At 45.9% G+C, this 25,294-nt stretch overlaps 2 protein-coding genes across 7 annotated transcripts in view; one reads left to right on the top strand and one right to left on the bottom strand.

Moving 5' to 3' along the window:
• Nucleotides 1–407: 407 nt before the first annotated feature.
• Nucleotides 408–12,026, bottom strand: MAEL (maelstrom spermatogenic transposon silencer). The gene is made up of 12 exons (XM_071568786.1): nt 11,895–12,026; nt 10,815–10,901; nt 8,241–8,343; nt 6,571–6,726; nt 5,722–5,763; nt 4,716–4,843; nt 3,914–3,968; nt 3,426–3,567; nt 2,177–2,239; nt 1,599–1,731; nt 1,301–1,379; nt 408–523 (listed from the first exon to the last, which is right to left on the bottom strand). Exons 1-12 carry the CDS (start codon nt 12,024–12,026, stop codon nt 408–410), a joined length of 1,236 nt encoding a protein of 411 aa, XP_071424887.1.
• An 11,470-nt stretch (nt 12,027–23,496) lies between these two features.
• Nucleotides 23,497–25,294, top strand: part of ILDR2 (immunoglobulin like domain containing receptor 2) — a 42,024-nt gene continuing 40,226 nt past the window's right edge. For all 6 annotated transcript variants that reach the window (XM_071563932.1, XM_071563925.1, XM_071563915.1 and 3 more), the window contains exon 1: nt 23,497–23,864. In XM_071563932.1, the coding sequence (XP_071420033.1) occupies nt 23,519–23,864 (346 nt within the window). In that variant the 5' untranslated portion in view covers nt 23,497–23,518. The remainder of the gene's footprint in view (nt 23,865–25,294) is intronic.

The raw sequence follows: 25,294 nt of genomic DNA, 5'->3' as shown, positions 1-25,294 counted from the left end.
TTCAGACTTCTCTTCAGTCTGTAAGGTCAAGGGACATGCATTTCCTAAAAAGAAAACTGATGTAAATTTAAGAAAAAAATGTTGTACTTGTTCCTAAAGTACACAATATATCCTGCACCTCTAGGAACATTAACAGCTTAGTTTGCCACACTACTCCTTTCAGGACATTTCATACCAAGTCTACTTTCTAGCCTTGAAAGATCACTCAAATTCTTCGTGGCTGTAGATAATGAAGAAGATTTTTATCTTCTTTAAATCCAGTCAAATAGTTTTATCACTCTAACAAGAACTTGGACTGTCAAGGGTTGCACAGAAGGTGAAAACCTACAGTCTGGACAAACTACTATTTTTCTTAGGGAAACAAAGAAAATTAGAATTTACAGCTGTCATGAATGTAAAAAAGATTTTCAAATATTGAAAGACTTGGATAGATCAGAGGAACCTTTCAGAAATCGAGTTACTCCTCTTCCTTGTGTGACACTCTTTTCACAAAGGGAAGTCTTCACACCACGTGGAGAACCACCTATTAAATTAAATACAGATTGCAAATCAAATCAGCCTTTAAAATCCTGCACAAGTTAATGGCATTGTTCTTCAAATGCTGTGGAGCTGAACCTATTCAATAGCTCCAATATAAGGAGTTAGACAGGTTGTGTCCTCTACAAACACAAGATCTCATGATTTATAAGTGGAAGAGTTCCAGAGTTTAATTCAGCAAATCTTTATATGCAAGAAAGTAAGATGGAAAACCAGAATTCTTATAGTTCTTTATCTTGCAAACCTGCTACTGTTCCTCTGAAGGTGAGCCATGAACTGCCCAGATGAACTGAGCCCATGAGCATTGTATGAAAAAAAATCCTGTCTCCAAAAAGACAACCTGAAATGGGCAGTCTTTATAAACTGAGTCATGACAGAATACTTGCAACAAAGAGCAGCTGAGCTTGCACAGGTAGTGATTTAAGAGCAAGGAGAATATTTTAAAGATGGCCCTGACTCAAAGCACTTAACCATATGAGAACAAACTTCAGGTAGCAGAGAAGTAAGGGGTATAAAGCAGAGAGCAACTTTGTAAGAAAAGCTAAATTTTGAGAGACCTTTTTGATCCTAAAATTGTGTCCACTAAGAGAAAGGCTGGTCTCTGTGTCTTCCAGAATTCAGTGAAATTCATATGCTCATGCAGAGCTGTGCAAGGTTTATGCCACCAGCAAGCAACATGTAAACCCAGAAATTTGAAAAAGCAACAACTGGATTAAGTTTAAATACCTCTTTTCCCTTAAGAGTGTGAAAGTTTAAAACTCACAATTAGAAGGGATAAACCCATGATCCTGATGTGGAGAATCAAAAGGTCTGTCACATCCAGAACTCTCAGCTTTCATTTTCTGCGTGAAGGAACAAACATTCAAAATAAAATGTGTGTTCTAAAATGCAGAACCCATGAAACCCACGAGTTATGGCCAAAGAAACACAATTTCATCAGTCTGCCCAATGTATGTCACAAAGGGCAGCATCCAAAGGGAAAACAGCTCACCTGAAATTGCCAAGTTTGAACACTCAAACTGACTGCAAACATATCAGGGTATCAGTTTAAAGAATCTGACCTGAAAATGTCCCCCAGGCAGTTTGACAAGCCTGATACTGGTGCTTTGGCCACAATGGGAATCCTCCAGGGGCAGGTGAGTCGCTGTCAGTGGGACCCCATAGACACTGGCTAAAGACTTGCTGATGCAGTAACTTGACCAAGACAAAAGGAAAACAAGGGAAGTTAAACAACTGCTTCCCCAAACTATCAAATACAGCACTTAGTTGCATGAAAAGCAACTTTTTTTCAGGCATAGCAGCACCTAACGAGTTTTTTGAATGAAAGACTATTAATTATTCTCATAAGTGCTGCTACAACTACTGACTGAGATTACAAATAGCATTTCCTCCTTTCCCAACTTTTTACTTTTTGTTTCTCCATACCAAAAATATTACACAACCTCCTCTATCTACATCACATGTAAGGCAGTGTCCTAAGTAGAGACATACCAGAAAATACTGAGAATTTCTCACCAAATACAAGTAAACCCCTGAAGAAAAACAGTGTATTCTAATGCAATTAACACTTCTCTCAACTCTGCAATACTGACAAAATAAGAAGTCATCATACTGGAGACAACTCCTGGGCAATACTCACGCCATTTTCTTGCAGGATGCTAAAGCACAGCAGATTATATCTTGCTCCTCATGCCACTGGCACCTACATGAAATGAAATTCAGGCTTATTTCAGAAGCAGCTGTGCTGTTACTCAACACAAATAGTTGGTCTGGTTTGATGGAAAAGGAATAAATATTAAAGATATTATCTTTTTGTTGCAGTGACCCTGTAGTATCTTTAGAATTTCACAGAGGAGCAGAGTTCAGTAGCTGTATTTATGCAGAGTTAGGGTCTGTTTATTACACAACCTGCTTTGTGCTAAGGTGAAGAGTAGAGAGAAGAGAGAACCCTGAAGATGACTAAGAAGTGAATGGAATTTAAAGGCAACCATTTGAAGTTTCCCATTAACGTGAAGCAGTTCCTTATAGTATAAACATCCTCACTTTCCTCTTCAAATGCATGTTTTAAAGTACCTTTTTCCATTCTCCTTAAGGTCTCTCTCTAGTGTGAAGATACTCATGGAAATGGAAAATTACCTGACTATAAAAAAGACAAAGTGACACTGATCTTGAAATCCTTACTCCAAGCAGACTTCCCAGAATAATGTATGTGTTTTTTAAATCCACTAAAATTTAAGATCAAATTATTGGTTCTTTCTTAAAAGAGTAGGAGGGGAAAAGTTACAGTCTATTTCTAAATTAACTGCATCATCACCCAATATGCTCCTGCAACACTGGAAGTTACGTACCACTTTTTGCACACAGAAGAAATTGAGAGCAGGAAAAGCTTTACAGTTGAAGACATAGTGGGGGAAAAAATAGTAAAGAACCTACAAAGAATCCTACAAAGTAAATAGGATTCCAGGTGTGTAATAAAGAACATTCATTCTGGAAATAAAAGGGCCTGTGCTTGAGAACTTGATTTATATCAGTGGCAAACACACCTTGTCCCTCATCACAGCAGCAGCAGGAAGCATTTGGTGTGTGCCAACAGGCAGGTCCCACCCAAATTACACTTCTAAGAGTCTGAATCTTCTCACTTCTCTGATTTCCAGTGGCATACCACAATGTGTTTTATCCCCATTTTTATCTCCTCCTTTAAATTAGTCCTCAGACTGAGCATTAGAAAGCCATCTATCTTTACACTTCTGGGAAAGCAGCTTCCATTTCCAGTTGTCCTCATGGTGTGACAAGAAGCTTCTCTGGCTGGAAGGTCCAGCAGCACATGAGCTGTTTGTAGAGCACCAAGACAGGCCAACAACACATACACACAGACACACCCACCACACCTGGTGTTACTGGAGAAATCCCACAGGCACACATCCAGTGTCCTATCCACCCATGTGATGGATGGCTCCTTCTGGTATTTCTTCTGGTACAGTTCTACTATTAGGTCTTCCACAGCAAAAAGCTCCAGGTGGCTCTCAATGCCTACAGTTCAGTGACAATCCAGGCCAGGAGAACAAGAGTCAGAGAATATTCTGCCCAGCAAACTTTTCAGCCAGTCCCTGTTTATTGCCCAGCCTCTTCCCACGGCATCAAAGCTCAAAGCTATTCCACCAGTGCTTTGAATAAAATCTGGCTTCCTAGCAAAGTGGGTTTTCTCCACTGACAGGGAGAAAAGAGGAGGAAAAACATGCAAAATAGTTCTAGCTATCAGCATCACCTTCAATGAAAACACCATTTTCAGACAAATACAGCTGTCTATGATTACATAACCCTTACTTCTGGGGGCAGGGCAGGGATAAAGGAAGGACAAAAATTATCTATTTCCTACCTGTTTTGCTGGCCATTCGACTGAGACACCAATTAACTCGGAATCTGTCTTTAGACTAGAGGAAAGAAAACTTCTGTCACTCCCAAGGAGTACAGTACATAATTCTGACATTTGCATTTCTGACTGTATCTGAAAAAGTCTATTCCAGAACAAAATTTTTTGTGGGACTGAATGTACATACACTCTTCCTGAAAACTATCTTGAAGAGGAACCAAGTTTCATGCATATCTCTTCAAAGCCCTGTATTTATTATTCTTATATTTTATTAAGCCCAAGATCTTGATCCTCCCAACCTTCTGAGGGATTAAGATTAGCCTTGAATGGAATTGAAATATTATGTATCTATTATGAAGCTTCAACACCTCTGAATCCTAACATTTTATTTTGTTCCTTGGCAAAGGAAGCTTGAGCAAAAATTAAGACATTGGTATTCTCCCGGCCAAAGAGTCACAAAAGGCATCCCTGGAAAAAAGCAGGACTATACTGAGCACAATCAATTTAAGTCAATCTTAAAAGCTCTTAACCCAAATCAAAAGAATGTCAGAGACCAAAAGGCCCTGTCCATCAGCAGGCCAGAGCCAGAAGTGCAGGCTGAAAATAAGAAGGCAGAAAATTAGGTCTCTGCTTTACAAAAACATTTGCTTCTAGAGGCCATTTCTTCCTGTGTGGAACTGGGACACTTCAGACAAGAGTGGCTTTTCCCACTTATTTGCACCCTGATTAGGGCTTATAGCAAAGTTTTAGTTACCCAGCAGAAGTGAAAGTGTAGATTTTGAGCATCTTACTTTGACCTTGACCATACCCTGCAGAAAAAGCGAGGCTGAACCCCACTGGCTGGCTGGGCAAACTCCAGAAGCTCCTGTAACACAACTGCATAACAAGTACGTGGGAGATGAAGTCCTGATATGGGGATCTTATGAGTTTCATCACCTAGTGGGGAGAGGGAAAGGAGGCAAGAAAAAAAACCACAGGAAGTTATTAGAAGTTCTGTTTCCTTAAATGATACAGTTCCTTCCTTCTCTTATCTTTTTATATACATATATGTACACACACAAACCCAGAGTGTCTGATTAGAGCTATGAAAGCCTTGCTTCTGTCAGCAGAGGCCTGGCAGGTTTGGGCATTGAACAAACACACACTCTTGCCCCATTTAGAAAGCCTTTATCCAAGTATTTGACATAGGAAAACACAGGCCAAGTTTGTTCCCTCTCTACACCAGAAGAGGAAACATCTTAACAAACAAAACAGAATCTATGGACGTTACTAAGAGGCACAAGGGGAATAAGGCAGGCCAAGCCAGACACTACAATGGTATAAATACTTTAACTTTGTTATGTGTGTACAGCCACAAAATGTAACTTTTAAATGTTAACCACCATTTTTGGTTTACCCTGTCAATAATTAGCACTCCACACTGAAGATACACACAAGGACTATCAAGGGAAGGACACTCTGCTCAGATGGGATTGATAGGCCATAAAAAGATGTCCCATTTAAAACCAACATATTGCATAGGAAAACAGGATACAAATAATTCAAAACAAAGTGACAAAATTGACAAAGCTGGTTTGAGTGTTTCAAAATAAACTGACAAAACTGTTTTGAGTGAAATGTTCTGCCATTTGTGGGTACAAGAAACACACAAAAAGTGACTGACCAGCCTCTTTGCCACTTCTTTCTCTTTGAAATTTGACAAGTTCCCAGAAGGGGAAACTGCAGACTTACAAAACATTTGGGTACAGGTCAGGTGAGCTGAGTCTGAAACTGCACACTTTTGCATACCATGCTTTTTCTCCACTGATACTCACCAGCAACTTGGCAGTGGTACCGAAAACCACGTGGTGGTACCTCTGCAGGAGACAGAAAAAACAGTCATCATCCAACAGCCACAGTGACAGATCCTGAACTCTCAACTACACACCACAGCTGCATCTTCCCTTGTGGCCTTCCACAAGCGCCATAACAATTTTTGAAAATGTTACTTTCAGTTCTATGCATTTTAGAAAACAAAGTACATTGTATAGTGTGTTTCGATCCAATCAAGAGAAACATCCCTTGACATGAAATATAAGGCACAAACACCTGACAGTTCTCCTGGATTTGTTCTACCTTCTTTGAATTTTCCTGCAGTTCTGACACTAAAGCCATCACTCCAAAAACAATCAGCACTGCTCTGATATTTAGGAAGTCCAACCACTTAAAGAAATAAACTTGTCTTGAAACCAGAACCTTCTAGAACTACCTGAAGGGAAGTTCTGGCCAGGTGGGGGTTGGTCTCTTCTCCCAGGCACTCAGCAATAGGACAAGGGGGCACGATGGGCTCAAGCTCTGCCAGGGGAAATTGAAGTTGGAGAGCAGAAGGCAATTCTTTGCAGAGAGAGTGCTCAGGCATTGGAATGGGCTGCCCAGAGAGGTGGTGGATTCCCCATCCCTGGAGGTTTTTCAGCTGAGATTGGCCGTGGCACTGAGTGCCATGATCTGGTAAAGGGACTGGAGTTGGACCAAGGGTTGGACTGGATGATCTTGGAGGTCTTTTCCAACCCAATCCATTCCATGATTCTCTGATTCTAAGTCTAATCTGGGCAGCAGTGACACTGGAAAGCCTCCCTCTCACCCCAAAGCAGAATGAACTTCTTGTCTCACTTGGTTGAACTCACCAGACTCTATGAAGTGATGGAAGTCAGCCATGATGCCATCCTGCAGGGAATACCTGACACACCCAATCTCACAGGGAAGGAAACGCTGCTCGCAGTGTGGGGGCAGCTTGCCATGGCTGTAAATGTCCAGGAAGTAGAAGATGTCTGCAACCACAGCTGAAAGGAAAAGGACAACATCATTTTCAGACAAGACACCAGAGGTTACAGCAAGCCATCCTGGCCTCACTTCATCCAGTGAAAGCTCTGGAGTACTTTTCCACTGACTCAGTGAAGCAGAGTAACAACCAAACAAACACACACATCTTTCTGTGTCTGAGATGACAAGATAACCAACACTTACACAAAAGTCAGGCACATAAGGAGTCCTGATACACCTTCCACAGATGCTACTGTGTGCAGAGATCAGGCAAAAAACCCAACAAATAAAATTAGGGTTAAAAAAAGCTAAATCCCAAATCCACAAGTTGTTAAGAAGCCTGGAATCCAACAGGAACTATTATTCCTTTTAATGGTAGAGCTCTTTGCACTTTAGGAAAACAAGGACAGGAGGGAAAAAAAATCAGTATCTGCAAAGCAGCCTCACAAGCTCAATTTAGTAACTCACACAACTTAAATGAGCCTGTAGTAATCTTGTGGGGCAAGAAGATAAGTCTGCTAATTAAAAGGATTGCTTCTCCCCTGCCAAATGAGCTTCCAAAGAAAGCAGCAAGAACACCCAAGACAAATGGTAGGAAATAAATCTATCATTTGCTATAAAAAGCATCCAATTATAAAAAATATTTCACAATAAACCTTCATCCTTCTCTTCATGACTGTCATGTGACATCCTCACTGAAGCTTAAGGTAACTATTTATTTACTCCTTACCTTGAAGTTCTGCCCTTCATAAAAAAACCTTGCTTGGTCTACCTAACGATAGAGATGTGTTGTAACTGTTTTTACACAGAAACAATGTTGTATGCCAGGATTGATAACATTTGACACCAGTTGCCCTGAATGGTCATGCCTCTCAATTATCCTTTATCATTATCCCTCTAGTTCAGCTGAAAGATCAGTTGTGTCAACTCAAGCCAACATGATCAATTCAATCAAATCTGCATGGCAGTGACAAGGGAGCAGGACCTCTGGCACAGAGGATGCTCACAGGTATCACACCTGGAGTACTGATAACAAAGGTCTCACTTTCAAGAGTTCTTTCCATAGGGAACAAGTCAGGATGTCATAAAGGCACTGACAAGAGTACACATCCTCTCTCTCTTCTGTTTTCTCCAAGAGGCCAGGCCATTGTTTTTTTTAATACCTCTACCATACTAATTTTAAACTTCAATATCTAATAACTCTTCACCCTTTAAAATTAATCCTAAATGTAAGACTCAAAGAATTACTTTTTTCCTTAACAAACCTTGAAATATCTATTAAGAAACTATTAGTGGCGATACTCCCATCAAGCTAGAAAAAAAAGGATAGAATTCTTAGAGGGTCATAAAAAGGGGCACTTGCCATGACTTCCCTCCATTCAACTTACAGAGCAGTAGCCCAGTGGTTTAAAGGAAAGTTGGCACAGATAGTTTAGTAGCTAAATGTAAACAGCCTTTGTACAGGTGCCACTGAGAACATTCATGCAAGACAAGCTTCCATCTTCCAGAATCAATGGCTTCAGGATTACCATACCCTGATCGTTTTCCCAAGATATGGCACAGGCATCTGACAAAGAAGCAACACTGGGCGTCTCTTTGGTCAGAGAAGCAGGAACTGGATCACCCACACTACATGCCTGGAAAAGAAGAGAAAGTTAAAAGAGTCTTCTTACCCCAAATAAAGTTCTTATCTCCCTGAAAGTGTAATATCCACTAAAAGTTATGGTTAAGTGGAATAAGTCTGCAGTTTATATTACAGTGCCTGTATACTTGCAAGCCAGGAAGGCAAGATCTCTCTCCAGTACCTTCAGCACCTCACTACAACTTTAAAGAACTCCAGCTAAATTTGCAAAATGTAATTTTAAAAAAATAAATTCTTTGGTTCAACCACTTATCACAGGCAAGGAACTCTTGAAATTGGAAATTTGTTTTTTTCCCCCTAAGCTTTATGAAAAAAGGCACATGTGTTAGTCGTCTTTGGCTAGGAAACAAATTCATGGAAAGCTGACAAAGCCTCAAGGAAGTCATCAGATTGCTCTGGCACAGAGCAAGGAAGAAAGGCATGTATGTCCATTAAGCACTGAAAATCCATTCACAAACAATAAGCTTTCAATAAGACAGAAACAGAAACATGGGCAGGTTTATAGAATTCAATCATTCAAGACCCACATTGGGAATAACATCCACATCCAAGTACACTGATTCCAGATAACCACCTCAGCCAAAGTTAACTGGTTAACACTTTGAATTATTTAAACTAGAATGAAGAATTATACCCATGTAAGTAAGCTTTGGTCACCTCCAAAAGATGAACACAGCCTTTGCGGCTGCCTGTGTAGAGGGCTGTGATTAATAAACAGAGATCACACATAGTCTTATATATACACATTTCCCCATTTGCACTGACAAGCAGTAAGGATGGTGTTCTTTATTTTGGTAAAGCAATTATTCCTTTCCCTGATTAGAACCTTCTAAAATGCTGCAACTCATGGAATGAAATACAGAAGCTTCCATTTATGATTTAGCTGTCATTACACTTAGTTCTCTATGATATATAAAAATGGTGTTTCATTAATTACATACCCCCTGCCTGCTGACTAACACGATGATCAAATTCTAAACAGCTTCTTCCCAACCAGGCAGGCCCCCTAAATCAGCTAACACTGCCTAACATCTCCCTGCTAGTGTAGATTGACAGAATAATTGCAGTTTGGAGTAACTAGTAAATCTGGGTTAGTTAAATTAGTCATTCTCTAGCATTATGGAAGCACTTTAAAGTCCTAAAATTTATCCTCACTATTAATTCATAGTCATTATCTAGTAATAGAGCATGAAGAAGTAAATGCAGTATTATCCCTTTACTCTATCAGGCTCTTGCCTTTGACACATAAGTTTCCACACTGCCAACCAAGACTGGAATAAAATTAAGTTTTCTGACACTTCACATAATTCAAACTCTGAACCAAACTCTGCTTCAGGGAACTGCTGAGAGAGGAAAAGATATACACACCTTTTCAAGACAGTAAACAGCAGAAATGTTGTGTTCAGCACCATTTCCAACCACAACCATGTATGTTCATCTTAACCTAACTGCTGACTTTGTGTGGTCCTCCACCATAGCACTACCACTCTCTTCCAGTATTAAACCAACCTAAAAATAATTGCAAAGTGCAATTATTCTATTTGTGCACAGGCTGCAACATTTCATTGACCTGGTTCACCACACAGCCCCTGGGGAACGACAATCAGCTGCATACAAGGTGTGCTTTCAGGCCATCAGACACAAAGCACCTGAATTACTGACACCCACAAATCAAAAGCAACATGAACCTATGCCTGTATCAATTTGCAGTATTATAAATTTTAAAAAACATATTGCTAAGTCAGGCACTGCAAAATACTGCTAAACATGAGACTACGATGTTAGAGAGACACATTTTACTGGGTAAAAAAAAAAGGCACAAAGGAACAAACACTGCTGGTTTAAACAGATATGGAACATTCTCACCTTCAACCCTGAGAATTAGCTCAGTTGGTTAGAGCATGGTGATAATAAAACCAAGGTTATGGGTTTGATCCCTGTATGGGCTATTCACTTAAGAGTGGGACTCAATGATCCTTGTGGGTCCCTTCTAACTCAGAATATTCTGTGAAACTCAGACCAGAGCAATTATAACCTTCACAATGGCTTGGAAGTGAAGGCCACGGAGGGCAGAAGAGCTCCCACAGCACACCTCAACACCACTCACTGCTCACTCTGACTTTAGCTACACTGAAGGGTGCTCCATTCTCAGCATTTTACAAACTCTTTCTCAGATTTGGGAAGGGCTCTCCCCCAGGTGGGGGTGTGCCCTTCCAGCCTGATCTCGGATGCTCAGCAGGGTCAGCCCTGGTTAGTACCGGGTGCTGTAGACAGTCCTGAGGACTTCACTGTCACTGTCCAAGCTCGCTCGGCCGTGGCAGATGGACCTCAGGACTGAAACGGTGGGGCCAGTTCTGCGCACGCTGTGCCTCACCTAAAAAATCCACTGTGCAGGCTCGAAGGGCACACCCCCACGTGGGGGGGGCCCTTCCCAAATCTTCATTCATGAAGTTTGGCCATACATACCTCTTTCTCAGCTTTCTGAGCGCATTTCTTTCCATTCCACTTGCGGGCCTTCTCCGTATACACCATCTTTTCTTCCTCTGTCAGCGCCTGGAAGGTGAATGGACTGCTCTAAGAAGGTTTTTAACCTCTTTCATCTGAGAGCCCCACAAACCAACTATAAAACTTCTACTTCTCCATTTCCCAAGAGGCACCACTGATGACTCAGACACTCCCAGTGGCTTTATCTCCTAAAGACGCCACAAGCGTGGACTCCAAACCCCCACAAGGGTGCACAGGTGAGGGCAGGGCCGGGGCCAGCCCTCAACCCAGGGATGCTGTGGAACCGCTCCCGGCCTGGGCTACCGCTACCCCAGAGAACACACGGGCTGTCCCGGCACCTGAGGCCGCTCATTGAAGTGCCCGCCCGCCGGGCTCGGAGCCGCCCGCCCGGCTGAGAACAGCCCTCACCGGGCACAGCCCTCGCCGCCCGCCTCGGGGGGACAGCCCTGGGACAGCCCTCGCCGGGGACGGCTCTGACCGCCCGGCCCGGGCACAGAGCCCTCACCAGGTACGGCCCTCACTGCCCATCCTGGGCATGGCCCTAACCATGGACAGCCCCGACACAGCCCTCACCGGGAACAGCCCTCACCGCCCGCCCTGGGCACAGCCCTGACACGGCCCTCACCGCCCGGCCCGGGGCCAGCCCTCACCCCCCACCCCGAGCACAGCCCGCGCGGGGTACAGCCCTGACCGCCCGGCTCGGGCACAGAGCCCTCACCAGGTACAACCCTCACTGCCCATCCCTGGCACAGCCCTGACCGGGGACAGTCCTCGCCGGGCACGACCCTCACTGCCCGCCCTGGGCACAACCCTGACACGACCCTCACCGCAAGGCCCAGGGACAGCCCTCGCCGGGGACAGCCCTCAACGCCCGTCCTGGGCACGGCCCTAACACAGCCCTCACAGCTCGCCCCGGGCACGACCGTCACCGGGGACAGGCCTCACAGCCCGCCCTGACACAGCCCTGACCGGGAACAGCCTTCACAGCCCGCCCTGGGCTCACCACCAGCCCCGGGGACACGGCCCTGGGACAGCCCTCACCGCCCAGGCCGCGCCGCACAGCGGGACGGCGTCCGCCACACGGGCCACGGTCAGCCCGCGCCGCCGCAGGTCGGGCAGCTGGTCGAGCACGAAGCAGTAGAAGGGTGTGCGGGAGCCCTTGCGCTGCGACATGGCTTCGAACGCCGGCCCCACTGCCACCCCCGCCCTTCTTGAAGGGCCTCCGGGGCGGTGCCCTCAGGGCCTGGCGCCAAGGGCGGGGCCGCCATGACCCCGCCAGTCCTCGTGCGGAGCGGGGTGTGTATCTCGTGATCCTGACGGACCATCGGATTGGATGTGCCCTCCTGGAAGGATTTAATCAGTGCGACAGAAAGCAGCCAGCAAGCTGTAAGGGTCACGGAATGGAAAGGGGTTGGAATGGACCTCAAAAATCACCCGGTCCCGACGTCCTGCCGTGGACAGGGACACCTCCCACCACACGTGGCTGCTCAAGGCCTTATCCAGCCAGGCCTTGGGCAATACCAGGATTGTGGCATGCACAGCCTCCCTGGGCAACCTGTTCCAATGCCTCACCACTCTCACAATACAGAGCTTTTAATATCTAACCTAAATTTCCTTTCTTTGTATCCCATTCCAGGCCACTCCAAGAAAGATACTGAGGTGCTGGAGTGAATCTAGACAAAGGCAATGGAGCCAGTGAAGATCTGGATCACAAGTGTGATGAGGAGCAGCTGAGGGTGTTGAGGGGAAAAGGAGGATCACAGGTGACTATATCACTCTCTCCAACTCCTTGAAAAGAGGTTGTGCCCAGGTGGGGTCTGTCTCTTCTCTCAGGAAAGAAATGACAGGATGAGAGGAAATGGCCTCAAGTTATCTCAGGGGAGATTTAGGTTAGGTATTAGGGAGAATTTCTCCACTGAAAGTGTGACCAGGCATTGGAACAGGCTGCCCAAGGAAGTGCTTGAGTCACCATCCCTGGAAGTGTTCAAAAAGCAGTGGATGTGGCATCTGGGGACGTGGTTTAGTGGTAAACACAGTGGTGCTGGGTTAGTGGTTGGACTCAGTCTTAGAGGCCTTTTCCAAACTAAGTGATTCTGTGATTCTATGGTTCATCTAGGCCAAAACAGGCCTCCTGCTGTGGGGCTGGGCAATGGCTGACAGGATGCCTATCCTGATGTCTGCATGAGCCCATGTTTCACCTCCTACTGTTGCAACCTGGCTCCTGCTGCTCCCTGACAGCTGGTGCTCTGTGAGGCAAGATGATCACAGTGTTGTGCCCATTCTGATGCTTCCAGTAGCACTCAAAGTGATACCAGGACATGGGGTTTTGGGTGAGAATAGGGCTGACAAATCACAGGAGCAGTGGCCCAGGAGGTACAGAAAGGAGTGATGGAATCATAGAATGGATTGGGTTGGAAAAGACCTCCAAGATCATCAAGTCCAACCCTTGGTCCAACTCCAGTCCTTTTACCAGATCATGGCACTCAGTGCCACGGCCAATCTCAGCTGAAAAACCTCCAGGGATGGGGAATCCACCCCCTCTCTGGGCAGCCCATTCCAATGCCTGGTTACTCTCTCCGGAAAGAATATTTTTCTGCTCTCCAGCTTCAATTTCCCCTGGCAGAGCTTGAGCCCATCGTGCCCCCTTGTCCTATTGCTGAGTGCCTGGGAGAAGAGACCAACCCCCACCTGGCTAGAACTTCCCTTCAGGGAGTTCCAGACAGTGCTGAGGTCACCTCTGAGCCTCCTCTTCTCCAGGCTAAACACCCCCAGCTCCCTCAGCCTCTCCCCACAGCACTTGTGCTCCAGTCCCTTCACCAGCCTTGTTGCTCTTCTCTGGCCCTGCTCCAGCCCCTCAATCTCTTTCCTCAACTGAGGGGCCCAGAACTGAACACAACACTCAAGGTGTGGCCTCCCCAAGGCAGAGTCCAGGGCAAGGGTCACTGCCCTGGGCCTGCTGGCCACGCTAGTTTTGATCCAGGCCAGGATCCCATTGGCCTTCTTGGCCACTTGGGCACACTGTTGGCTCCTGTTGAGCTTCCTGTCCCTCAGTCCCCCCAGGTCCCTTTCTGCCTGGCTGCTCTTCAGCCACTCTGTGCCCAGCCTGGAGCGCTGCATGGGGTTGGTGTGGCCAAAGGGCAGGACCTGCACTTGGCCTTGTTGAACTTCATCCCATTGGAATCAGCCCATCTCTCAAGTCTATCAAGATGTGAGAGGGCATGTGGGTGCTTGGAAAGTAAAACCTGTTAAAAGTAATTTGGAAGCTCATATTACTAAAAATTGTGTCTGCTGTTCAGACTCTTTTTTTGTGGTTTTGAGTTGATTTTTGTGGGTTTGGGTTTTTTCCCCTTTCATCTATCTCATTGACAAAACTGACACTTCCTTCACTGAAAGTTTGCATAGTGAGTCACAGTTCAGATAAAATAAGGACTGGAAATAGTCTGATCTGCATCATCTTGATGAGCAGCACAGAGTTGCTTTCCACTTTAAGCCTTCTATTGATCTCCCTCAAAACCCAAATGATTTTCACTAGCCATAGGAGAAGAAAAAAAGAAGAAAAGGAAATTAGCAGGGCAATAATCATAGCAGACTTTACAGTTTAATCACTTTACAGAAAGGATTGTGAAATCTGATTGCATGAAACAGAGGACTCTACATTTGACATGAGACAGGGTTACTGAAGTGGCAATATTGGCATAGGCCTTGATTAACTTCTGGCCTGGTTTTCCTTATCCAGGGTATGCGATGTCTCCCACATTCCTTGTCTTTTGGGAGATGTCCTTCAGCATGTGGCTGCAGTTCCTCCAGAGTGTGTGTAGTGCAGCAGAACAAGAGCCAGCACACTCCTTCTCATGCAGCCACCTTCTGTGGAGTTGTCCAGACAATCTCAACAGAAATAAATGATGCAGTCCTGACATGGAAAACTCTTTGCAAATCTCTATCCCAGAATCCTCTTGAGTAACTCAGACATGAGGATAAAAACAGTGATGAAACAGCTCCATGCATTGCCAAATCACTAGAAATTGTTGCCTCTTTCGCCCAATCTAGCTACATTTTTCATCTTCTAGTTCAGTAATGTAAGTCTGTTCAGCTCCAAAGGAGGTAGATGTTGTTTAGGCTTAAATATTTGGCTTAGCTTATTAAGTTTGTTAGTGCTGGAACTGCTGTCAGGTAAGGTCAGATTAAACTGCTCTTGCATCTCCCTGGTGTCTGGTTTCTCAGAGGGTTAAAAATTGCTGGTGCAGTTCAACCTTCTGCAGGTTATTTTGCCCTGCTCAAATCTAGTGAAACAGTTTAGTTTATGTTTGGGAACCACTTAATAAATGTGCTGTTAAACATACAGGAGGAGTCAATCACACTGTTAAAAATGTGTAAAGTTGTGATGTAACCTCGATGAGAACAGGTAAGGGATTTTTAAAGTCACTTTTACTGCTGTGCAAAATAATTTATATTCCAGTCTAGCTCCTGATACATTAATGCTAAATCTCTGAGGAGAGACTGCAAGAAATGACTTGTATCTTGTAAATATAAACATCTGCACAGAGTTCAGTTTTTTCAGGCAGAAAGGCAAGTATTTACTGTTATATTACTGTAAGAGTTGTTGCTAGGAGTGCATCTGTGCACTTGTGTTTTATTTTTCTTTACATCATTTTCTTTTCTCTCGTGTGCAGCCTTGGGACCCACCCTTCAGCAGCCCTTCCTCTTGAAGAAATTCAGATAATGTGTTCATCAACTGTTTGAAAAACACAAGGCTCCAGTAATCGCTCTCCTAGGGCTAGAGGTGTGGTTGGAAAAGAAAATTCATAAACAGTAGAGAGAGAAAGGATTTTCGTATGTAGGGTGAAGGGACAGAGAACGGGTCATCTCCAGAGCACCATGTCCTCAGTATTCTTCCCCAGATCCCTGAGGAGAGCCCAGTGCCTCTGAAGAAACCCATGTTTTAACTCTTCAGCTGTCTGCTGTTACATGTAGCTGGCAGAGGAGCTCTCTGGACCATTTAGACTGATTTGTAAATAACATTTGTAGCACCGGGGTCATTCCAGCAGAGGACAGCAAGTGTTGTGCCAGTATTTATATATTACTTTTTTTTTCCACTCAATTCAATTGATATGCCAACATTTTAAGTCGCAGGTGCCTGGCTGTAGAAACACAGCTCCAGAGTCTACAAAATCAGTGTAAATAGCCCAGAGAATTCCTTTGCCAGCCTGTGCTTTTCCATCAATGCATGGAGTTTGCCAGATATCTCAAAATAGGGTCTATGTACCCCAGTAATTTGTAGACAGAAAAACTATCTAGAACTTTTCTGCCAGTATTTTCATTCATTCAGGATTCATGACAATAATCTTTCCAATATATGCCTTGCCATTGTTTGTTGGAAAGAATGAGCAAAGTTATTCTAAAAACCATGGCACTGACTACATCTGTTCTTACATACTTGCCTGCTGGTCTTGGGCTACAGGACCCTCCCACAAAGTGAAATATTTGGTGTTTATGTTAGAGGAATGAGGCCAGATCCATCAGTCCAAGAGAGGTGAGGCTGATGCAACTCCACACTCCCAGGTCCAGCTGAGGAGGTCAAGTATGTAATCCCAGCCTAACCCAGCTCCTCCTGTTGTTTTGCCACTAGAGATGAACCACCCACTCCCCTCTCCTGGGCTCTCAAGGCACACCACTCTTGCCAACTAGTACAGTTTGATTGTTGCTGATGCTGACACAGCCACTCCTTCCTGGCACTACTGACAGAAGTAAGGGCTGCTGAGTGCTGGTCCACAATAGGGGACAGTAATTCTGTCACTCACACAGCTCTCCAACTGATGGCACCGGGCACAGGAGTGCCTGCAGTCCCAGTCCATCTGATGGCACCACTCACACCTGTGCTCAGCTGGTGGCTCCCAGACTTCACTCACTCCTGCTGCTGCCCCCATGGACACGTGGGGACCCTCACTACCCGCAGTCCCCATCCTGGTGCTGCCCCCATGGACACGTGGGGAACCCTCACTACCCGCAGTCCCCATCCTGGTGCTGCCCCCATGGACACGGGGGGACCCTCACTACCCGCAGTCCCCATCCTGGTGCTGCCCCCATGGACACGGGGGGACCCTCACTACCCGCAGTCCCCATCCTGGTGCTGACATTTAAGGCTCCTGTCAGTCCAGTCACTGTCACTCAGGCATGTGGACTTCTCAAGCCATGGCTTGTCTAGAGGCTGGCACCATACACATGCATGCATACAAAATAGGGAGTCCTCTCAGAAAAGAAGTTACAGAGAAATTCAATAAGAAGAGAGGAACAGGCTGCGCATGAGAGATAAGCACATCACCCAGCAAAGCCTTCACACACAAGTGCCTCTTTCTATCCCTTTATCCATCTATTTCTGTTATGTGTTCCTTCCCAAATCACCTAGATCTCTCTCTTTGTTTGCCTTTTATTCCTGCCCTAAGCATCTTGTAAACAGTCCTAGGCAATTCTGGAATACTCTTTCCTTGCATCCTGATGAGTCCTCTATCCCTAGGCTTCAACCTAAAGTTGCTGTGGTGTTGACTCATCTTGATAGGCTTCCAGTCTGCACCCTGGAGCTGAGACTTTCCTGGGAGAGCCCTGGGAGGGGCTTTTACAGGTTTTCCTCTATTCTGAGTTCCTATCTGAGGATTCTCATCTTCCATGGTGTACCTGTGCGCCTTTGGACTTGTGAAAATGGGCCTTTGATGGGCTTTTGTTATGGGTGTGGGAGGAGCCAGGGGAGGGTGTTAGTCGGGCTACCCCCGTGCCATTGTCTCTCTGCACTCTTTTTTTGTGTATGGAGGAAAGATTTAATCATATAATCTCACAGCTGATGTCTTTATCACCCTGGTTATGGAGGTTCTAAACCTACAGATTCTCTGGAGAGTGATACAAAGTGGAAACTTTGCCATTCCACTCCAGTAACTATATTGTTTCATATGGAATGCATAAACATTTCAGAGATCAGAATCTGCAGGTTTCCCCTTGCCCATGTGAATGATTTAACCAGTAAGCTATAGCTGCCACTTTTCTCTCAGTCCCTCTCCTTTTGACCTAATGAATCTTGGGTTTCTTTTTGAACAGTGCCACAACTGCAAAAGGACTTCTGCCTTACACCTCAGCCATGTGCTTAAGGATGTAACTTTGAACAACGGGTCCAGAGAAGAGCAACAAGGCTGGTGAAGGGACTGGAGCACAAGTGCTGTGGGGAGAGGCTGAGGGAGCTGGGGGTGTTTAGCCTGGAGAAGAGGAGGCTCAGAGGGGACCTCAGCACTGTCTGGAACTCCCTGAAGGGAAGTTCTGGCCAGGTGGGGGTTGGTCTCTTCTCCCAGGCACTCAGCAATAGGACAAGGGGGCATGATGGGCTCAAGCTCTGCCAGGGGAAATTGAAGTTGGAGAGCAGAAAAAAAATTCTTTGCAGAGAGAGTGCTCAGGCATTGGAATGGGCTGCCCAGAGAGGGGGTGGATTCCCCATCCCTGGAGGTTTTTCAAGTGAGTTTGGCCGTGGCACTGAGTGCCATGATCTGGTAAAGGGACTGGAGTTGGACCAAGGGTTGGACTTGATGATCTTGGAGGTCTTTTCCAACCCAACTCTATGATTCTATGATTCTATGAATGAGGAGTCAGGAGGCCTTTCTACAAAAGGTAAGCAATATCACCCCCCCTTGTTCCCATGCCTGTCTTTGCAGGGTTCTGACAAGTTAGTCCTATTGTGAATGTCCTGGAGAGGTGGGTGGTATCAGCATCTTTCTTCCAGGTTTCACAGGGAACTCAAGGGAGAGCTGATGTCCTTCTGTCTGCTCTCTAGAAACAGTAGCATTTGTGCTGGGAGCTGCCATGCAGCAGGTTATGGAGCTGTGGGATGCACAGGACTTGCTGGGCAAGTGCTGTAACCCTGCTGACCAGCACATCCCAGAGCCTCTAAATGTTTAGTCAACTTTGACAGTATATGTGTGCTTTCATTCTCAAACTTCTGCTGAATGAGGAGTTTTTAGATTGCAGTTCTAAATGTCGGGTACCAAAAATTTTCCAAAGTCTTGTTTTGGATCTGGCCCTAAGTGAGATGACCTGAGTAATTACAGACCTGTCAGAGTGACAGGGATCCCAGGCAAAAGAATAGAATCGCTGACACAGGAATTGCTTCAATAATGAATTAAAGAAAAGTAATGTAATTAATGCCAATCAACGTGGGTTTGCAGCAAATAGATTCTGTCACGTTGGGCTGTAATTGCATCAAAAAGATATTAAGTGTGGTTACTAAAGGTAATAGATTCAGACATGTGAGGCATGTGACTTGACCACACAACACTAAATCAAGGATACGGATTTATAGTACAGAAACCATCCAGTCTCCAGCTAAAGCATTATCTTAGGATGTCTCAAAATGTAATTTTAAATGAGGAATTGTAATCACAGTTTTTCGTAAGAGCTTTCTTAGGTCCTTTCTTGGCTGCTTGGCACTAAATATTTGTTGGTACCTTTGAAGGAAACATACAGTCATCACAGTTACTTGCAAATAATGCAAAGATTGAGGGAATACTTAATAATGTAGGTGACAGAGTGGGATATCCACCAAAGGGGAGTTCCCTGTGTGATGCTCTGTCAAGAGTACTAACAGCATGATCCCTAGAAGGATAAGCAAAGAAATAATAAGCAGGGATGATGATGCTGTAGTACTTCTGCTTTCATCCTTTCAGCAACTGGGCCTGAGATGCTCTCTCCAGTTCTGGTGTTAGCTCAAGAATACAGCAAAATAACAGTCTGTTGAACTTCCAGAGAGGATGTGAAGTGTGCTGTGATCATAGCCTGTCATTACCTCTGTTCAGAAATGCCTTAAGAATGCCCTGTCTTTCAGCTTGGCAGTACTAGAAGGTGAAGTTAGATGAAATCAGGGGCAGGGTGAGGTCCCTTCCAACCCAAAATAATCTGTGATTCTTTTTGTAGCATACAGGATGTAGTTCACATGGCAAAGTGATGTGGCCTATTTTATTAAAAAAGCTGGATTAGACAGTCACAAAAGTCCAGGTTATGAACTCCAGGTCCCTGAAGGTATTTGTGCTGCTCAGTTTCTCTACAACCAAAACTTTAGAGGGTTTAACAGCTTGTTATCTCCTTGCTTATCTGTAGATATGCAAGCAGAATTTTCTTATTCCTATGCTGTGTATTTTTGCCCATAGGGACACACAAAAGATTGTGAGCTGGGATGATTGATTCACTTGTGATTTTGGTGTGTCTCTAGAATAACTTCACAAAACATTTCTGACATCCTTAGTGTTTTACTTAAAAGAAAATTTCAGGTCCCCCCTGAAGTATAGCAAAGCTATGCTATGATTTTTGGTGTCTAAAAAAGGATCAGAAGCAGCAGAGGAAATTTATACAGAGAAGTAAATACTATAGAAAATGCTGTTCTCTTGGGTTCTTTCTAATGCTGTATTTGTATTACAGAACTGAAGGTTCACTGTCACAAGAAAGTCAAATTTCTCCATTAAATACTCTAAACACTTCTTGGTACAATCACCAAAACAAAAGTAGTTTATTTATCCATATCACTCACTCCTGATGTTAATAGAAAGTAAAAGCTCTGTACTATTGTGCTATCAAATGTAGCAAGGCAGCTTGGTAAAAAACAACATATATATAGAGTGCATATATTCAGCAGTGTCTTGCTGTGAAGCTCTCAACGATTTAAAAAGAGATTCCAGTGTAATAAAGCAAATGAGGAAAAGTTTTAGTTAGCAGCTGTTCTGGAGAGACTCACTAAAGGCTAAGAATGGATGGTGTGTCACCTAATAACTTCTGTAACGTGCTGGTCTCAGTACAAATCAGGAGAGCAGTGTCTAATGGCTGAATCTAGTATGACATCCCAGAACGCTGGTGAAATCACTGTTTCTATGGAAATTTCTACAACGGAAATCCAGGGGGCTGAATGGCACGAAAATCTTCATGAAGCATAGTGAGTTTTCAAGGATGTTTCCGAGGTGGGTCATTCTGAGTCAGGTGCTGGTGTAAATCATTCCACATAGTGGTAAGTTAAAAAGCTGACTCTGCTTATCAACAGAGGAAATGACCACAAAAGACTGGTACTGGAAGATGAAAGGAGGGAGGGAGGAATGAAGTACTTGGCAAGGAGAGAAAAAGCCAGCAGCTGCTACAGCATGAATAAAAAGTCAGTTTGTGTCCCTATTGTGCGTTTCCCTATTGTTCGTTTTCCTATTGTTCAACAGAATTTGTTCACGATCCTGTTGTTTAGAGAACTCTTTCAGATGGAATCACGGTATCAGCAACACCAAACAGCGCTGAGGTGTGGTATTCTTGAGATTCAGTTTGGGGCTAAATTATGCAGGACAAGCATGGGCAAGTTACTGAAGGAGCTGGAGGTTTAAGTCTACCAGTGTGTTGTTTTTCAAGGGACAGAGAATCCCTGCTGGGCTGTGGCTTGAAGCCATCTGGCTAATTGCATAGGAATTTACCCACCGTTTGAAGGTGAACTGGGGCTAACTGCAGTCATACAGCTTTCTGTCTCCAAGAACTGCCTCAAAGGAAAGACAACATCCCAACATTAACTATTAAGCCAGCTCAGATGTTGCAATCAGATCAAAGGTCTACAGAGATCTGGAACATCTATTCCAGACTTGGGCATCCATCACATGTGGATATATACAAATGACAGCTCACAATAAATGAAAAAGGACCATACAGTGAGTTTATGAGATTTTCAAAGCAGATATAAATCCAACGTTACATGGAAAACAATGGTGCTTCCTTGTATTGAAAATCTTTCCTTCCTTTGTCGTGAGTCAAAAGTTTAGTACCACTGATGTATGCCAAACTTATTTGCAAAAGCTGGAGTAGATTAAAAAAACCCAAATAACAAAAACCCCTCTAGGAGTAGCTAACAATAGTGACACATAAGGGACTGTGCTGCTCCCAGTGTTAAACAGATGAGATAATATCAACATCAACATCAACATTGTCTCAGGAAACTCTGGATCAGACTCCTGGGCAATTGCGTTACAAAAAGGCAACAAACCAGGATTTCACTTGAAATTTGAGGGTTATCAGGAAAAATGATTGAGGGAGGGAGAGAAAAAAAGCTTTATATTCATGTTTTAGGTTCTCAATTCAGCCCATGCAAACCTTCATGGATTACATCCGACAGATACATAACAACGGTGAGGCAGCCCTCAGCTGATGCAAAGGATCCACCTGAGATTTGTGGAACCACAAGTATTTCTGGAGCCTGAAGTTGCAGCCCTAATGGGAGTTTCTACTTTGTCTTCCACCTGCGAGTGTGCACAAAGGCAATGGGGGGTCAGATCACTGTGCTGAGGGAGAACAACACTTGGGTTGTTGCACATATACACGATTTGGTGTAACAGGGGCTTAGTTCTTAATAGTGTCTTTTAGCTAGTACTGCAAAACAGTTAAACTCATCACATATCAGGTCAGAGGAACATCAGAACACTGATTGGGGTGGTTGTGTATTATTTTTAGAGTAATGTTGAATAAAAATACACTTCCATGTGAAAAATATTTTTATATAACATTTAATAGCTCAGAATAAAACACTTAAAACATATCAGCTGCCTAGGGATTGTCTCCTTGCTTAATTCCACTTTAACTATGCTAACAGAGGGACTACATCTGTTTAAAAACAACCAAGGATGTTTCAACACATCTTTTATTATAGCAAACATGCTTTTTCACTCGGAAATTATTGATCTGTTTCCCACTTTTTAAAATAAGCTTATCTTGCCTGTAGAGAAGTTCGGTCTGAAAGGCAAAATGATGAAGAATCTACAAGCAACTGGAAAATACCTGCTAGGAAGAAAAAAGCTTGTACAGTTTTACTGCAGGCATCCCCGTGCACCCTTTTAGCAGCAGGACATGCTGAATGTTTTGTGTTTTGAAAATCAGAATAATTTATGTTCTTTGGCAGATTCCAGATGAGATGAAGACTACTCCCATCTCCCGTGTGTACCACTGATATCTGCATCATCCCAGCTTTGGTTACAAACTCCAGCCAAGCCTCTGCAAGAAAAATGCCTGAGGGTGACCAACACAAAAGGGAAGCTGTGCTGGATGCTGTGAGTGGTCACTGTCGTGTTGGAAGGTGCTTCTCCCTGGTGCTGAGCCACCAAAGGAAGCATGATGTTATTTTAGCCACCTCTAGGCTTATGAATAATTCCACTGACTTATTAAGTTTTCACAGAAACTTTAAAATTTTAAGTATGGTGCTTGTGTATCCATGTGGGTTCACTTTTGGCCAGGACCATTTAATTTACAAGCAACATCCGTATTCTAAAATGTCATTTTTAGCTGTAGTTCTAGTTGGCTGTCCCCCTCCTCACAAAAAAAAAAATCTATCCCCTTACAGTATTAGGTTGTCATGAAAACTTAACACCCCACAACTCACTGCCCTTTGTTAACAGTCGCAACACCTCTTTCTCATCTAAAATTACAGCCCATTTTAATCTGAAAATTACAGTAATTAGTTGCAATGCCCATGCTGGAAGTGGAAACCCCAGGGAAATTTCGAACCGGAACCGTCTACACTTATTTCCCAAGGTACACCTTTGGTTAATTTGGGGAGGACAGATTATCGGCGGGGACATTTCTGAGCGCTTCTAGAGAAGTTGTGAGAACCCCGCTAAGCAGCGGGGGGGATGCCTGGGGGGGCTGAAGGAGTCGCGGAGGAACGTGCCGGGATTGAGGAACGGCACCTGGCAACCGAAACGCGGCTTTGCCGGAGGGAGGAGGGAGGGAGGGAAGCAGTTTCGGGAAGCCGCGTCCCCCCGCCCGAGCGCAGCCGGCCGCGGGGGAGGAGCGGAGCGGTGCTGAGCGGGGCGCAGCCACGCGGCCCGGCCGCTCCGCCAGCCCGGCCGGCGCTGCGGGGAGGCGGCTGCCCGAGCGAGGCCGCCCCCGCGCCTCTCCCTGCCTCCCGCGCCGCCTGGACCACTGGGAAGATGGATGGGCACGTCCTGGGATGGATCGTCCTGCTGTGGCTCGCAGGTAGGGCCGCGGGCTGCGGCGCCCCGACGTGCCCGTGGCTGTGCGCCAGCCCGCCGGGCTCCGCGGTGTTCTCTAGGGCGAGAATGGGGACTGTGGGGAGATGCTGCGGGAGGGCAGCGGCAGGAGGAGCCGCCGTGGGTTTGGGGGCTGCTCGGGGGTGTCCCGCGGTGCAGTTTGCGGAGACTTCGCGGAGGGAGTCGGGGATGGGGGGAGGCAGCGGCTCCTCCTGCCCGCCCGGGGGTCGCCGGGGCAGGTCCGAGGGGCTCCCGACGCTCCACTCCGCGTGGTCCGGGGGGCGCGGGGGCAGGTCCGAAGGGCCCCCGGCGCTTCCCTCCGCGTGGTCCGGGGGGCGCGGGAGCAGGTGCGAGGGGCCCCCGGCGCTTCACTCCGTGTGGTCCGGGGGTCGCGGGGGAAGGTCCGAGGGGCTTGGGGGCAGGTGCGAGGGGCCCCCAAGCTCCACTCCGCGTGGTGCGGGGGACGCGGGGGCCACTGTTGTCCGCGGGGCTGCGGGGAGAGCAGCGCGCCCGCGGCGGGAAGGTGGGAGCTGGCCCGGGAAGGCAGCTGGAAAGCGGCAGGGGGGGCCGGAGTGTCCTTGGCCGAGGTGCAGGAGGGATGGCGACAAACCTTCGGCTCCCCCCTCCCGCCCATGCCGGGCCAGGAACAATTGCAGGAACTGCTTTACCGGTGTCCTGACCGTACGTGCCGCCTTAACAGAGGTGTGAGAGGAGGGGGCTCGCTTGCCGCTGCCCCAGCCTCCAGGGGGGCCGAATTCCAGGGGGCCCTCCCCGTGACGGTGCAGTTGTGCCCACCAGCCCTTTGTGACCGCAGGACGGGATTGTCCCCCCCCAGCCCAGCCCGCCCACCACCTCTTTCCTAGCCGGGTCCCGAAGAGGTCGGGCAAGTTCTCCCTCCCTAAGCCAGGGGGAGGGAAGCCGGAGAGAAGAGCAGAGAGGGGGAGAGGGCAGGGGAACAAGTTGGAAAGGGGCTGGGTCTGAGAGCTGGACAGCGAGAAAAAGAGGAGGTAGGGATTAAAACAAAATGAGGCAACCGGGAATCGAGGAGGACTCTGAGGGACAAGATCTGGCTCCTGCGAGCCGGTGCAGCATCCAGGCACAGGCAGGAACAGCAGGCTTTAGGAAAAGCTGCAGCAGAATGACTTAGCCAGGCAGTCTGGTTACAGGCTGAAAGAAGAAGCAGACACACTTGGTTTCAGTGGCATATATTTCCCACCGCCACCGATGTAGCCCACAAAGAAGACAGCCTCTTCCCTCTTCTTATTCAAATTTAGGATTCACAAGCAGTAAATTCGGCTTTTAGTCATAACACCTCTCTCCCACCACCCACCCACCTCTTTCCTTGCTTTTTCACTCTGAGTCATCTTCAACACCAGTGCCTGCCTACTGCTCCCTTCCAGGGTTTCACGGCTTCAT

This window comes from Pithys albifrons, chromosome 1, assembly GCF_047495875.1.
Source record: "Pithys albifrons albifrons isolate INPA30051 chromosome 1, PitAlb_v1, whole genome shotgun sequence".
NCBI classification, from domain to species: Eukaryota; Metazoa; Chordata; class Aves; order Passeriformes; family Thamnophilidae; genus Pithys; species Pithys albifrons.
This window is presented reverse-complemented; position numbering and strand designations above follow the sequence as displayed.

Bases quoted from the DNA above. Each gene is read 5' to 3' on its own strand.
- MAEL (XM_071568786.1), bottom strand. From the start codon at position 12,026: ATGTCGCAGCGCAAGGGCTCCCGCACACCCTTCTACTGCTTCGTGCTC. The intron at 8,344-10,814 runs GTATGTATGGCC...CTTCTTTTCCAG, and splicing joins CTCAGAAAGCTGAGAAAGAG to GCATGTAGTGTGGGTGATCC. The intron at 3,568-3,913 runs GTAGGAAATAGA...ACTGAACTGTAG, and splicing joins TCGAATGGCCAGCAAAACAG to GCATTGAGAGCCACCTGGAG.